This window comes from Alosa alosa, chromosome 24 (genome assembly GCF_017589495.1).
Source record: "Alosa alosa isolate M-15738 ecotype Scorff River chromosome 24, AALO_Geno_1.1, whole genome shotgun sequence".
Lineage (NCBI taxonomy): Eukaryota > Metazoa > Chordata > Actinopteri > Clupeiformes > Clupeidae > Alosa > Alosa alosa.
The window spans coordinates 21192439-21209938 of NC_063212.1; the positions used below are offsets into that span (position 1 = coordinate 21192439).

General features: G+C 45.8%; 1 protein-coding gene across 1 annotated transcript in view; it reads right to left on the reverse strand.

The window, feature by feature from the left end:
- Nucleotides 1–17500, reverse strand: part of dnah2 (dynein, axonemal, heavy chain 2) — a 246312-nt gene that overhangs the window by 87696 nt on the left and 141116 nt on the right. Inside the window, 2 exon segments of the mRNA XM_048236061.1 lie at nt 2708–2844; nt 14629–14746. Of these exon segments, the coding sequence (XP_048092018.1) occupies nt 2708–2844; nt 14629–14746 (255 nt within the window).

A 17500-nucleotide genomic window follows, 5' to 3' on the forward strand; every position in this document is an offset into this window, starting at 1 on the left:
ATGCATACAAACACACACACACACACACACACACACACACACAATCAATCACATATACTAAAACAAACAGAATTCAGTGTTGATGTCCTCTTACATTGAGTTGTTGAGTACATACACTGTTTCAAAATCAATCACTGAAATTACACTAAATGACAAACGATCACAGCTGAAATAGTGTGGAACCAAAGCAAGAGCCCATATGAAACACATCTGCAGTAAGTATACATATGTTTGGGCTGCTTATAATGGATGCTCTGATTCTGGCCACAAACACATACACAGTGTATGCTTCACGCAGACCCAAGGCGAGTTTTGTGAAAAATAACTGTCTGACACAGCCTGGGAAAAATGTGTGATTTCTACTCTCCAACGTGTGATCTCTCTCTCTCTCTCTCTCTCTCTCTCTCTCTCTCTCTCTCTCTCGATAACAGCAGAGAGAAGCTTAAACAAACCCAAGTACAAGGGCTCGTATTGTTGGGCAGCTCTGCTGTTCACACTGTTGGCATGGCCTACACACCCAATAGGGCAAACACATTAGTTGTTTTGTTGCATTGCAACCCCCCCCCCCCCCCCCGTCTAGCGTGAACACAAAAGGGAGAACACCAGCAGTGAGAGGTCAGGCAAGGGCTCTCGGCCAGACTTCAATTCAGTTTAATTCAATTTGATTGAATTAATATAGCCCCATAATGAATGGGTATTTCTCAAGGCGCTTTATGGAGCGCAGCTTGAACTTGAACTTGAACCCCCTCGAGCAAGCACTAAGGCGACAGGGAAAAAGGTACAGTATAACTCTTAAAGTATACTGAACTGGACAGGGAGCATGCTGGCTGGCTGTGTGTGAGTGTAGTACCCATTTTGGTTCAAGTTCAAGTTCAAGTTCAAGTTCGGTTTTATTGTCATATGTATAGTGAGCCTACAATACAATGCAAATGCATTTTGCTCCACCACTCACATGCAGTATAACAGACAAGGAGACATACAACAGACAAAAACAGACATAAAGTGCATAGTGCAAGACAGAAAGTGCATCAGTTATTCAACAATCTGACCGCCTGTGGAAAAAAACTATTACTGAGACGGGTGGTGTTGGATTTAATGTTCCGGTAACGCCTCCTGGATGCTAGGGTAGAGAACAGAGCATGAGCGGGATGATTGGGGTCTTTAATAATGCAATCAGCTTTTCTCTTGCAGCGGGAAGTGTAAATGTTGTGGAGATCAGGTAGGTTAGCGTCAATAATCCTGGCTGCTGACTTGACAACTCTTTGCAATTGTTTGCGGTCATGGGAGGTTGTGTTCCCGTACCACACTGTGATGCAAAAAGAAAGAATGCTCTCAATGGTGCATCGGTAGGAATTCTCAAGTGCTCTGGTACTCAGGCCAAACTTTTTATGACGCCTCAGAAAATAAAGGCGTTGTTGTGCCTTCTTGAGGGTGCACTTGGTGTTTAGTGACCATGTTAAAGTGTCTGAGATGTTAACGCCTAGAAATCTGAAGCTATCAACAATCTCTACAGATGCTCCGTTGATGGTAATAGGAGTGTGATCTACTCTGGCCTACCTAAAGTCAACAATGATTTCCTTAGTCTTATTGACATTAAGGAAGAGGTTGTTATCATGGCACCACAGGGTAAGGTTCGCTACTTTCTTTCTGTAGGGCGTCTCGTCATTGTTGCTTATGAGGCCAACCAGAGTAGTGTCATCTGCAAACTTTGTGATGGAATTTGAGTTGTGGATAGCTACACAGTCTTGTGTAAACAGGCTGTAAAGTAAAGGACTAAGACAGCAGCCCTGGGGGGCCCCGGTCCTGAGCACTAAGGTGGATGAGAATGCTTGGCTCAGCCTGATGTGAAAGTATGCTGAACAGGAAAAGTAGCTAAAGGCCTTGGTTGGATGTAGTACCTTCTGTGAAAATATATGTAAGGGATAATGTATAGAACGCCGGTCATTATGGGGAAAAAAAGTCCCGACAGGGCGAACCGGACCCCGACGCGCCAGCGGAGGCGTCTTGTTTCGCCCTGAAGGGACTTATTTTCTGAACTTGAATCAAACATTCTTTAGAACACAGCTGATCAACCGTCTGCTTTCACTTTTGAATGAAGTTCCAAGCACAAACTCCGTTGCCATTGACAGCGGTCATTCTTGTTTTCAGAGGTCCTTTCCCAAGAAATAATGACCGCTAGAACTTTCGGAAATCCCATTCAAGTCAATGGAGCATTCTACTTGCGTTGTGAAGAGCCGTATAATAATAAGCAGTAAAGTATCATACTTCCTGTACTGTGTCTGTGGGTTTGGTTGCATGTAGTCACCTCAAATGAAGTATACTGCCTGTATGTAGGTTTGAAAGTATATTTAACAGGACAAGTATCATATTCTCTGTGATGTGGCTGTGGGATTGGTTGCACATGATACCTGGTGTAAAAGCATACTAAACAGGATATTAAGTATACTGTCTGTGGGTTTAAAAGTATACTCAGGAGGACACATCAACAGGACAAGCACAAGTCTGTACTGTGTGTGTGCATTTGACTGTGTGTAGTACCTGTTGTGAAAGTATAATACTAAACAGGATATAAAGTATACTGCATGTATGCAGGACATGTATCACAGTTCCTGTACTTTGGCTGTGCGTTTGAAAGTATACTAAATAGGGCATGTATTGTACATCCCGTGCTGTGTTTGTGGGTTTGTGTGTGTGTGTAGTAAGCTACCTGCTCAGGCATGGAGATCCTCTCTCCATTGATGAGCGTCAGCACCTTATTGTCATCCATCACAGAGTTCATGCTCTCGATCCATAATGTGTCGACTGGCCCGTCAAACACAATCCACTTCTCATCGGGCTTCTCGTCTGACACACACACACACACACACACAAACACACACAGACAGAGAGAGAGACAGACAGACAGACAGACACACACACACACCAGGGAGTGAATAACTATATGACACAGATGCAAATACAGTACTTCTAAAATAGATAGTTCCAGTGCTTGATTATGATTCCGCTCCGCTGCACATGGTTTCTAACAACGCCCCTTAGCTACTCTGAAATCACTGGAACCTACGGCCTCTCGGGGCTTATCGCTGAATTCTACATGAAGTAGTCCTTAATATTCAAGATCCTGAAAAACTCACACACACAATCTCATATATACATACATTCATATATACATACTTGAATTTCCCCTGGGGATCAATAAAGTATCTATCTATCTATCTATCTATCTATCTATCTATCTATCTATCTATTCTATTGAGACATGCATACACACAGTATTCCAGACATTAAAGCAAACACAAGCTCATCCACCCCACACACACACACAAAAACAAACAGGCATCCTCATACAAAAACTATTACAGACAAAACCCTCTTTAATTGAGCATTTATCTTGCTCTCTCCCTCTCATCTGACCATATGTACCTCATTTAGTTTTCGCCCGTCAACGCTGAGCCAGCCCAGAGAGCACACACACAAACACACACACACACACACAAACACACACACACACACACACACACACACAAACACACACACACACACACACACACACACACACACACACACACACACACACACACACACACAAACACACACACACACACACACACACACACACACACACACACACACACACACACACACACACACACACACACACACACACACACACACACACACACACACACACACACACACACACACACCATCTACACACAAACAACCCATCTGCTCCAGTGTTTTAGCTGACTGGGTAGGAGCCACGGCTGTACCCTCTGATTTGGAAAGTGTGTGAGTCTGCTTTTCTCTATTTCATTACACACACGCACAGACACATACACACACACACACACACACACACAAACAGACAGACACACACACACATAAACTGACACAAAGGCGAATGCACAAAAGCAGACAGATGTACAAACACACTGGCTCTCACACACACACACACACACACACACACACACACACACACACACACACACACTTGCTGGCTGAGTAGCTGGGTGAGTGCACCATCAAAACCCTGTCAGGGAGTGAAAAAAAGCAAAGTGCCACATCTCCTCTGGGCGAAGCAGCCCTATTTCAAGGACGGGGGAGGCAGACAAACAAACAGTGCAGTGTGAGAGAACAGCACCCACCCAAAACATATGGGAGGCAGCACCACAACCTGATTACACCTAAACAACAACAACAAAATAGAAACCATACAGCCACACCCACAGAAATAGACACACTCACACAAACACACACACATAAACACACACACACACAAGTCAAGTGAGGATGACCATAAAGAATGCCACCCAGCAGTTAAAGGAGTTCTTGAGGAGAGGAGAGATAGATTTGATTGGCAAGTGACATTGTTATAGGTTACAAAATGGCTCCTGACAAACAACCTATACAACTCTAGCAAAGTGGAGTACAGAGCTTCCAAGTCTTGTGTATGTGTGTGTGTGTGTGTGAGAGAGAGAGAGAGAGAGAGAGAGAGAGAGAGAACAGATCATCACACACAACAGTGAGTACAGCAGGTAGCCGGGGGCTTGGTCACCCCAGGACACACACACAGCAGAAGAAGGCCCGAGGAACCAAGTTAAGAGGAATGTGCACAGCACTGCAGTGCATCAGAGCAAACACACGCACGCACACGCACGCACGCACACGACAACACAACTACACAACTACACACACATCTACACACACACACACACACACACACACACACACACACACATCTACACACGATCACACACACACACACACACACACACACACACATTGCTCACAATCACACACACACACACACACACACACACACACACTGTTCACAATCACACACACAGACACAAAACAAGATGCAAGAGCCAACGGGAGGCACACAAAGAGAAAGGAGAGGGGTGGGGGGGGTGGAGTTGGGAGAGATATAGAGAGACAAGCCAGACAATGTAAGAGAGAAATGGAGGGTGAAAGAGACAGAAAGCGGCAGAGAAGGGACAGCATGAGACAGAAATCTGTCGCTGGCGGAAGGGGGAACACACATTAAAGTGACAGGGGCGATATTTAATCCAATCATAACTTGCAGCCTTTCTGGGGAAAGGCGAAAGATAAATAACGATAAATGAGCCGATGCACTTTTGATGGCGTCGGTTTGATGGCGCCTATAAAACTGGGCAGGGAGGGACTGAAAGGTCCTGCAATTTAGAGGGAAGATGCCGCCCTGTGGAACTGGAAACAAGAGTAGAGGCAGGCGGGTGTGAGCGAGTGTGTTTGTGGGAGTGTGTGTTTATAGGTTCAGCCATGATTACTTGTTTGTGTGTTTGTGCGTTTGTGTGTGTGTGTGTGTGTGTGTGCATGTGTGTGTGTGTGTGTGTGTGTGTGTGTGTGAGCATGCGTAAGAGTAAACAGACAGTGTTTCCCCGTCCACTGGCTGCTTACTGGTGTGTGTGTGTGTGTGTGTGTGTGTGTGTGTCTGTGACGTGTGTGTGTGTGTGCATGTTGGAGGAAATTTGATGTGGGCAGTGCATTATTTATAAGGGAGTGCTAAGCCCACAAACGGCAGAGGCTGAGTGGTGAGAGGGGGACCAAAGTGCACACACACTGAGAAAAATACTCACCCAAATACATGATGACACATATTCAATCAGACATATACACACACACACACATCCACACACACATTCTCTCTCAGACATACACACACATGCACGCACACTCACATACACACACACGCGCATGCACGCACGCATGCTCACGCACTCTCTCACACACACACACGCAGACACACATACACACACGCACCAGGGAGTGTATTACTCATCTGCATAATGCAGACTTCATGTCAATACTTCTATGTGTAGTAGTCTTTGTTTCAGACCCTGCACACACACTAAAGAATGTATGGGGGGAATACTCACAAAAACACATGGTGGCATACTCCAGACACATGGAAGCACACACACATAGACAGAGAGAGATACAGTAGAGAGGGAGAGAAAGGAAGGAACATGCACACATGACATGAACATACACAGATCAAGTCAAGTCAAGTCAAGTCGGCTTTATTGTCAATTTCTTTACATGCACTGGTCATACAAAGAATTGAAATTTCGTTTCTTACTTTCCCATGCAGACATAGACATGCTTTAAATACAGACATAGACATACTATAGACATAGACATAGCCATAGACAATAAAAAAATAAAAATATACAGACATACCACATACAGACATTAAAGTGCGAGACTGAAATTTAGAACATATATCAAAATATAGAAATATAGAACATATATCAAAAAAATGTACATGAAGTTTAAACTTGTGCTTGTGTGTACTGTATATTTACATTGATATGCAGTCATTTCAAGTATATCAGGCTTGATATGAAGCAGCAACACGTTAGGCTGCACAATCACAGTGCAGTTCCACAGTGCAGTACTGGGGTGTTGGGGGTTAGGGTAGACAGGATCCTAGGGTCTTAGGTTCCTGGCTGGCTGGTGGTAGGGGCGGCTGTCAGTGATGGGAGAGTGGGTAGAGTGTTCAGTATCCTGATTGCTTGGTGGATGAAGCTACTCTCAAGTCTGGTGGTGTGGGAGCGGAGGCTCCTGTACCTCTTTCCAGAGGGCAGGAGGCTGAACAGTTTCGTGTGCAGGGTGGGTTGTGTCCTTGACAATCATTAGTGCTTTGCGGGTGAGGCGGGTGGTGTAAATGGGTGAGGGGAGTGGTGCTCCAATGATCCTCTTAGCTGTGTTAACAATGTGCTGGAGGGTCTTCCTGTTCTGATCTGTGCAGCTTCCGCCCCACACTGTGATACTAACACAAATACATACACCATGTGATTGCTTTTTACTGATGTAGCACACATCTGAAAGAGCAGCCTTTGTGGTGGAACAAATAACTGTATATATAGATGGATCGAGAATAATTCCGGCCAAAGACACCTATTAGCATCATTAGCACTGGGTAGAACCAGCGCACTGGCACTGTTTGTTATCTCCCTCACTGACAAAATGATCACATATTGCATTCATCCGCGAGATAAATTAATGTGCAGTTGGAGCGATTGCAAAATATGTTTGCAAAAGCAATTATCTGTTCCTAACACGGGCTTGTCTGTGCTATTGATCCTTGTTCATATACTGGGAGTGTTTCCATGTAACTCCTGAAATGACAATAAATGTAACTTGGTGGCAGGGTGGAGGAGAGGAGTTACGGTCCGGTGAAGATGGATGACCTTTTATTCCACGGCAAAGTGAATCGCCTTTAAAGACCTTTTTCCCCCCACCAAAGAGTACAGCTTCTAAAAATACAACCATTTTTCCTGTTTTGACAAGAGAGTGAGTGTGTGTGTGTGTGTGTGTGTGTGTGTGTATGAGAGGGAGAGAGAGAGAGAGAGAGAGAGAGAGAGAGAGAGAGAGAGAGAGAGAGAGAGGGATAGAGAGATCAATGTGCAACATTTGAGCAGAGGGGGGAAAAACACTCACGTTGAAAAGCACACATTTAATATTTCATGTTGCTACCACTGTTGCCTATAACGACTATTTTATTTGTTGTCATGTTGTTGATCATTTGGTTCATTACGGCAACTCTGAGGAAAATACACTTAAAGGGATTTCTCCATCCGTGGAGGATTAAATTAATTTTAAATTTCCTTTAAATTCGGACTTGACAATGAGTAAGTTTGTGTACCAAACCTTGCTGTTAGGGAGTAATGGGGAAATTAGGAGTAAATGGACATAATAATTATTATTTACTATTTACTTAGTGCTAATAACTAAATTTCCCAGGAGGCATTAGCATGTAAAAATAACACACTAATATAATACTCTCCCGGTGTAAGACCTGAGACTGTGCAGGCTGCACGTTCTGAACAGACACGCCCACTTCAGCCCTCAGCCCTTCAGGAGCAGTCATGGGTCTCTGCACGGGACGTCCTGTGTCCATCACTCATCAGGGAATTCCATCAGACCCACCCAGGGCACCCTGGTATTGTTGGTATTGTTGTTTGTGACTCTACTAAGCCAGTATAGCCTAAGATTTGATTCTGATCTCTCGTTTTTTGACCTGTTTGCCTGAACTTGGATTACTCTTTGGATTCTCCCTTGGATTGTTTATTGGATTTGTGACCAGCTATGTGAACTTTATTAAATCAATTTGCTTGCTGCATTTGAGTCTGAGGTGCATTCGTTACAGAATACCTCACCATGCAAAATTCAGACTCAGCAGATTCTCGTCAGAGACTGCCGTCTACTGCGGAACAGACATTCCAGGAACTGGTGGATCTTATCCGGACTCACCTTATGCCTCCGGGAACTACACCACCCGTAAGTCCAAGCCACCAGGCCCCTTCTGTAATCGCTCTGCCAGAGAAATATGATGGAAACCCAGAGAAATGCAAGGGTTTTCTCGTGCAATGCTCTCTGTACCTAACGCATTATCGCGAAAGGTTTCCGACGGAGGTGGATAAAATACACTTTGTGCTGTCCCTTTTGTCTGGTCGTGCGTTGGATTGGGCAACCTCTTTATGGCATCAAAACAATGATCAAAACAATGACGTTTTAAAGAATGAGTCTGATTTTTATAGTCTTTTTGAAGAAGTCTTTGATCATCCTGCAGCCGGCCGGGATGTAGGCAATCTGTTATGTGAAATTCGGCAAGGGTGACGATCTGCAGCTGAATACGCTCTGGAATTCAGAACGTTAGCAGCAGGAAGTGGATGGGACGACACTGTGCTTTTGACCATGTATCGACGAGGATTGAGACCTGACTTACAAGCTGAATTGGCCTGTCGGGCTGACGTGAGACAACTCAGTCGCTACATCCGTATGTCTATCTCTATCGATAACCTGTTGCGGGAACGACAGCCTGTTGGGGCCTTCGCCCCCTCTGCAGCATCTGCTTTTAGTCCTGAGCCGGAGCCTCTCTCAACTCCGGAGCCTATGCAACTTGGGTGAGTACCTCCTTTTTGGGAGGAAAGACAGAGGCGCATCCAACAGCGTCTGTGCATGTACTGTGGAGAAGCAGGACACCAAGTTCGCAATTGTCCGACACGGCCCAGGAATCCTCCAACTCCAAATATGGGCACCGGGGTAAGAGTGACTGTTTTATATAATGTCTCCCATAAACAACTAACTCTGCCTGCTCAACTATTCTACCATGATCGACTCCGGAGCTGCCGGTAACTTCATTGATGCCACACTAGCGGAAAAGAATGGATTCCCTTTGCAGAAAATTGAACCGCCGTTGACTGTAAATACACTGGATGGGCGGCCCATGGGCTCCGGCTGGGTAACTCATCAGACTATACCCTTGACTTTAAAGGTTGGTGCTTTCCATCAAGAAACTATGCAACTCTTAGTCATCAATTCTCTGTGTGATCAACTTGTGCTTGGCTACCCCTGGCTACAACTGCATGATCCAGTTATATCCTTTAAAATCATGGAGCCCTCAATGTATTACATCTTGTTTGAATATTCCCTGCCGCTCCACCTCTATTGAGAGCCCCTCGGATGCTTTGCCTATCTCGGAAAGTGTACCTTCAGTGTATCGTAGTTTCTCAGATGTATTTTCAAAAGCCCGAGCTACTGAGCTACCACCACACAGGCCGTGGGACTGTGCCATTGACTTGTTACAGGGCGCTCCATTACCCCATAGTCGTGTTTATCCATTATCCATTCCAGAAACGGAGGCTATGGAGAGTTATATTGATTAAGCACTGGGCCAGGGATTCATCAGACCATCCACATTTCCTTCCGCATCTGGGTTCTTCTTCGTGGAAAAGAAAGATGAAGGCTTCCGCCCCTGCATTGACTACCGAACCCTGAACAACAGCACAGTAAAGTTTTGTTATCCCCTGCCTCTGATCCCTGCTGCTTTGGAACAAATGCGTAAGGCCACACTGTTTTCGAAATTGGATCTCCGTAGTGCTTACAATCTCATTAGAATTTGTGAAGGGGATGAATGCAAGACCGCTTTTGTCACCACTAGGGGCCACTATGAGTACACGGTTATGCCCTATGGACTTCCTAACGCACCTGCCGTATTTCAATCTTTTATGAATGAAATTTTTAGAGACTTGGGACTGTTTTTGGTTGTATTTATTGATGACCTGTTAATTTACTCCTCTGATCCAGCGACTCATGTCCAACACGTCTGCCAGGTCCTTCAACGCCTCCGAGAACACAATCTATTTGTGAAGGCCGAAAAGTGTGAATTTCACAGAACAACCATCTCCTTCCTTGGTTATGTCCTGGGTCCAGAGGGCGTAATGATGGATGACAGGAAGGTGGCGGCTGTACAACAATGGGAGGAGCAGAAGACCATAAAGGAACTCCAACGTTTCCTAGGATTTTCTAATTTCTATAGAAGATTCATCAGGAACTTCAGCTCGGTGGCAGCCCCTCTCACAAACCTCGTCAGAAAGGGTAAAGGAGCTGTGACCTTGAATGACTGCAAAAAATGCTTTTGTCAGGTTAAAGCATTTATTTTGTTCTGCACCCATTCTCAAACAGCCTAACCCCACACTTCCCTTTGTCGTTGAGGTGGATGCTTCGGAGGTAGGCGTTGGGGCTATATTGTCCCAGCGACACTGTTGCCCAAGCAAACTGTTTCCTTGTGCCTATTTTTCTCACAAATTGACCCCTACAGAAAGAAATTACGATGTTGGCAATCACGAACTCCTTGCAGTGAAGATGGCTTTGGAGGAATGGCGGCACTGGCTGGAGGGGGCAACACATCCTTTTGTGGTTTTGACAGATCATCGCAATCTGGAATATATTCGTGAGGCCAAAAGGCTCAATTCCAGACAGGCAAGATGGGCACTGTTCTTTACATGCTTTAACTTCTCTGTGACTTATCGCCCAGGTTCAAAAAATGGAAAAGCAGATGCACTATCCAGGCAGTTCGACCCACCTGAGACACCAACTCCAGAACCTATCTTGAACCCGTCTTGTATTGTGGCCCCGGTGCGTTGGGAGATTGACGGTGAAATTCAAGAAGCCCTGCGGAATGACCCAGCTCCACCTGACACTCCAGCCGAGCGGGTGTTTGTACCAGCCACAGTGAGACCTCGCTTAATGCAGTGGGTGCACACATCCCTCAGTTCCGGGCATCCTGGAATCTCCCGCACCACAGAGCTGATTTCCCGGCGGTTCTGGTGGCCCTCTCTGAAGGATGATGTCAGGGATTATGTAATAGCCTGTCCTGTTTGTGCCCAGTGTAAAGCCTCTCGAGACCCGAGACCTTCCTAAAGGTATGTTAGAACCTCTTCCAGTACCCCATCGGCCATGGTCTCATATTAGTGTGGACTTTGTGACCGATCTTCCTCCATCTAATGGTTTTAATACCATTCTGGTAATTGTAGACCGTTTTTCTAAAATGTGTCGACTTGTTCCCCTGCCTGGCTTACCTAGTGCGATGAAAATGGCTGAATGTGTTCAACCATGTCTTTAGGTTTTACGGCATCCCTGAAGACATTGTGTGTGATCGTGGGTCCCAGTTCACCTCTCGTGTATGGAAGGGATTTTGTCAACGTCTTCAGGTTTCCATCAGCCTATCAGGTTACCACCCGCAATCTTATGGGTAGACAGAGCGGTTGAACCAAGAATTGGGTAGATCCCTGAGGCAATATTGTCAGGACAATCAGTGTGACTGGAGCCGCTACCTGGGATGGGCTGAGTATGCCCAGAATTCCTTGTGCCACACCTCATTACGCTTAACGCCATTTCAGTGTGTTCTAGGATACCAGCCACCTCTGTACCCCTGGGAGATTGCCCCTACAAATGTACCTGCAGTGGAGGACTGGTTCAAACGCAGTGAGAACGTATGGGAGTCTGCACACACGCATCTACAGAGAGCAATCAAGTCCCAGAAGCGCTTTGCGGACCGACGGTGTCGCCCACACCAAGGGTTCCAGGTCGGACAGCAAGTATGGCTGTCCACACGTGACATCAAGCTGCGCCTTCAGAGCTACCAGGTACATTGGGCCCTTTAAGATTGTGAAACGTATTAACCCTGTGTCTTATCGTCTACAGCTCCCCGCAAGATATCGTATAGCCCCAACATTCCATGTGTCCCTCCTCAAGCCTGTCCACTACAGCCCCATGAACCCACCGGCAGTAACCCCTTCTAATGCCCCAGCACCATTGGATATAGGTGGCGAACCGGCGTATGTGGTGAAAACGCTCCTGGATTCCAGATACCGGAGAGGTCGTTTGGAGTATCTTGTGGATTGGGAGGGGTATGGACCGGAGGAGCAGTCATGGGTCTCTGCACGGGACGTCCTGTGTCCATCACTCATCAGGGAATTCCATCAGACCCACCCAGGGCACCCTGCTCCCCGTCGACGTGGCCGTCCGGTCACTGGAAGGTCTTCAGGAGCATCCCGTGGAGGGGGGGTACTGTAAGACCTGAGACTGTGCAGGCTGCACGTTCTGAACAGACACGCCCACTTCAGCCCTGCACAGCTTCCCCGGAGTTTTAGCTACACCTGGGACTAATGACCAATTAACCTCACCCTTTATATTCCCTTGAAGCCCCTCACACCAACGTGAGGTATTGTTGTTTGTGACTCTACTAAGCCTGTATAGCCTAAGATTTGATTCTGATCTCTCGTTTTTTGACCTGTTTGCCTGAACTTGGATTACTCTTTGGATTCTCCCTTGGATTGTTTATTGGATTTGTGACCAGCTACGTGAACTTTATTAAATCAATTTGCTTGCTGCATTTGAGTCTGAGGTTCATTCGTTACACCTGGCTGGAGACATGCTATTGTCCTATGATGTCACTATGTAGCTAATTTGGTCATTCTAATGTGCTATATGGTTATATGTTAATGATTGCACAAACACAGATGCATGTTAACATTTCTCCTAATGCATCAGGGCTGTTCTGTATTTATTTATTCATTTATCTATTTGTGTAAAGGTGCACTCTCCACAATTCCAACTGAATTTACGTTTTCTGTTAAGTGACCTTCCGTTTTTGTCATAGGGTTTTGTTAGGGTTAGGTTTAAGATTAGGGTTAGGGTTAGAGGTTAGGATTAGGGTTAGAGTTCATGTGTCATGGCAGTGTCATATGTTCATGACAGTGTCATGTCACTCTTATGTCGATACTGTCAAGTAAAGTGTTACCGAATTTACTTTTGTCAAATCAGTGAATTGCTCCACAATGTCCTCTAGCTGGTCCATGTACTATGCATGTGCCCAAAAACACTCCAGAGTTTACCCTGCCTCTGGAAATCAGAAACAAACATGGTGGCTGGACCAAGCCATACACAATTGCAGCCAATCAGCATGCTGCTTCAGGAACACAGAAGGAAGCAGCTATGTGGAATTACACAGGTCTCGAGTTGTCTTGAACACAGCTACGTGGAATTACACAGGCCTCGAGTTGTCTTGAACACAGCTATGTGGAATTACACAGGCCTCGAGTTGTCTTGAACACAGCTATGTGGAATTACACAGGCCTCGAGTTGTCTTGAACACAGCTATGTGGCACTCTTCCATTGACTTGCATTGCATTTAAAACAGCGCCACATGTGGTGTGACACGGCATTACAAGAGAGCTGGCCCGGCACTAGCTAAGCTGGTTTTAACATTTTTAAACGTAACATATCACCTTTAATGAAGAAAGTGTTCAATGGTGTAGGCGAGCTATTACACCTGTGCCAATGAGGACAGGATAGGCAGAGTTGCAGGTGGTGTGACATGCTTGGCTATTCTTGTGATACAGAGGGCAGACGCCACAGTCCCTCGGTGAGGCAGAGAGCGTTGATGTGTGTGAGAGCAAGATGTTCCACGAACGGAGCACAGTCGCTCCAACAGTGAGCGGATGAGGAAGAGGAGAGCTTTCAAACGCCGCCGTCTCCCCTGTCGGATCTGCGCGGCGTCAATCTGTCACTCTCCTAGTCGCTGTCGCTCTGGCAGCGCTTCTCTCTTTTACTGACAATCATTTAGTTTCACAAGCAGACCTCGTCTTGACGTCACACTCCTACACCAACCCGTTGCCCATGCACACACATATATGGCACACACACACACACACACACACACACACACACACACACACACACACACACACACACACACACACACACACACACACACACACACAAGCCTGCATGTGCACCAATCACACATAAACACACACATCTGCATTTGCGCACACACATACACAACACAACACACACACACACACACACACACACACACACACACACACACACACACACAGTCTGCATATGTGCCCCACACACACACACACACACACACATACACACACACACAAATAAAAAACATCTTCACATCTTTGTGTGTGTTTGCAGCAGTCTTTGATCATGAGCCTATTTGGCTTTTCTAATCATCATATCCCACTGCTCCGCTCTCTTCTTTACTTATTCCCCAACTCCTGTTTGATGGCTTTTCTTCCCCTCTTTTTGCTCTCTTTCACCACTCTTTCCACTCCCCCCTTCTTTTCTTCCTACATCCTTCTCTTCATCTTTCTCTCCCTCCACCTATTTTCTCTCTCTTCCTTTCACTCATTCTCTCTCTCTCTCTCTCGCTCTCTCTCTCTCTCTCTCTCTCTCTCTCTCTCTCTCTCTCTCTCTCTCTGTAGATTTGCATACCTGCGCAGGCGTTCCTCATGAGGGAGGACAGCACACCGTCGGTCCACTCGTTGGTGGAGAGGTCGTACTCGCCGTACAGTTCGCCCAGACTTACTGCTTTGGGGTTCAGAGGGCATTCCTGGGGGAGGTCAAAGTGCAAAGGTCACAGGGATGAACACTGGGTGAGAGGGGAGTGATACTCACAGAGGTTATGGAAATGGTGTGAGTCGGAGGTGAAGAGAATGGTTTATGTGTGTGTGTGATATGAGAGAAATGTGCATAGCAATTAGGGATGCACAATATATCGGCGGCCGATATATTATTAGCCGATAAGTGAAAAAATGAAAATATTATTATCGGTCCGATAACAGAATTCTGGCCGACAATTTGCGCCGATATTTTTCTTAAGTCCTAATTTAGGCCTACGTAAGGTCCGCCTGGCTACACTGAGCTACTTGAGCTTGGTTGGCTATACTTTTTCCTCAATATAATGTCAGCGGTGTGAATGTATTTCACCACTCTAACAAAATCTGTGGATATGCGTTCATTTGGGAATCTGTGCATCTCAAAATCCTCTCGTGAATGATCCAGCCATTTAATCTTAACAGAATGGGAGCTCAGCACTATCTAGAGCCGCCTTGTGCTGGTGTGTTTGCACTTTACAGCTGGTCGGGGAAACAAATAAACAAACTTCGTTAGTGGGACGAAGTACATAAGTAGGCCTAGTTCTAAGTTGTGTTTTAGTATTATATTTGCATTACTTTAGCTTGGGTTTGTATTATTACCTAGAAATATGCTAACCATTCGGTGCTTCAGTTCCAGACAGGTCATCATAATAAGTTATTAAAACCTTCCGGGGCTAACTCCTTTCATTTCTGCTGCAGCAGGTTGTGCGCAACAGAGTAGACGGACATAAGATACAGTCTGAGGAGTTACAGCTTTATTCAGTTACCCGCAGTTGAAACTAAACCTAAAGTTTCCCTCACAAACTCTGATTTGGTAAGCTATACTGTAGCTTATTCCAAGCTGAGCCGTTTATGAGGCGTCCTAAATGAAAAGCGATTCAAAACTCTCTAGCCACTCACTCGCAATTCACTGACGTCAGGTTCACTTAAAGGAGCCACACATACTGTAGGGCTAGGCTACTGTTATGTTGTTGACTGCCGTACTATTGAGGACTATTATGAGTTCTGTCCATCATTTGGTGGTAGATAAAATTACTGCAATAAAATTGTGCTTATGAAATGCTTTCCCCAAATCACTTTTCACAAAATGTTTTCAAGAGTAATATTATCGGTTATCGTATCGGTCTCGGCCACAACAAACCAATAAATATCGGTTATCGTTATAGGCCCTAAAATTCCATATCGGTGCATCTCTAATAGCAATGTGTTTCAGTGCCACTGGGTTTTCATGTGTATTATGCACTTTGTAGAAAATGTGTTTGTGTGTATGTATGTGTGTGTGTGTGTGTGTGTGTGTGTGTGTGTGTGTGTGTGTGTGCGTGTGGTTGGTGTGGGTTGGTTTGCAACTAGAGGTGTGACAAAAAGTTTGTGTGTGGCAGTGAGTGTAAAAGTGTGTGACAGTTTGTGAGATTTGGATGTGTTTGCATGAGTTTGCTTATGTATGTATGTATGTATGTATGTATGTGTGCATGTGTACTGTATGTGAGAGAATCAAGGGTGTGACAAAAAAGTTTGTGAGTGGTAGCAAATGTAAAATTGTGTGACAGTTTGTGAGGGTAGTTTTGTATGTGTGTGTGTGTTTGTGTGTGTGTCTGTGTGCACCTGTGTGTGTGTGTGTGCCCACGTGCGCGCGTATGTGTGTGTGTGTGTGTGTGTGTGTGTGTGTGTGTGTGTGTGTGTGTGTGTGTGCGTGCGTGCGTGCGTGTGTGCATGCGTTCGTGCGTGTGTGTGTGTTTGTAGATGCAGAGGTGAAATAATGAGAAACAGGGGGAGGTGATGTTGTCGCATGGTGGGGGAGAGACGAACACCCAAAATAGATATGCAAAGGGTGTGGAGTTGAGTCAGAAGACGAGAAGAGAGAGAGAGAGAAAAAGACTGAGGGAGGGAGCGAGGGAGGGGAGGGAGCGAGAGAGAGGGTCTCAGAGAGAAGGAGAGAGAGGGAGGAATAAGGGATGAGGAAAAGGAGGAGGAGGAGAGGAAGGAAAGAAGGATGGAGACGGAGATGAAGGATGCAAATAGACACGGAGGGGCTGAGTCACAGAGAGAGGAGAACACGACCAACCTCTGATGGCACATGGGATTATAGGGCCTGAACACACACACACACACACTGAACAGTGAAGGCCAAGATAATTACACACATAGACTGACAGGGAGGACAGAGTGCACACACACACACACACACACACACACACACACACACACACACACACAGATACATCCAAGCAGCAACAAGCAGCAGTGCCACGGACTGATGGAGGCAAGGCAAGCAGGGGGTAAATACGGAGTAGATAACTTGGAGATGGGTGACACAGAGAGGAAAAAAAGAAACACAACATGAAGGAAAAAAGAAGAAAAGCTTGAGTGGAAGCTGGGGAGAGCAGAAGAAGGGAGGGATATATTGAGTTTGGACAGACCGGGAGAGAGGAAAGAAACACACACACACACACACACACACACACACACACACACACACACACACACACACACACACACACAGACACACACACACACGCACAGACACAAACAGATAAGTGCTTTTAATATTTTAATATCAATTGAATGTGAGACCTGGGAGCAGGTAGAGAGAGAGAGAGAGGGAGAGAGACAGAGAGTGAGAGAGAGAGAGTGAGTGAGTGAGAGAGAGAGAGAGAGAAAGAGAGCGAGAGAGAGAGAACACAAAGAGACAGGGGGCGCGAGCTACAGCC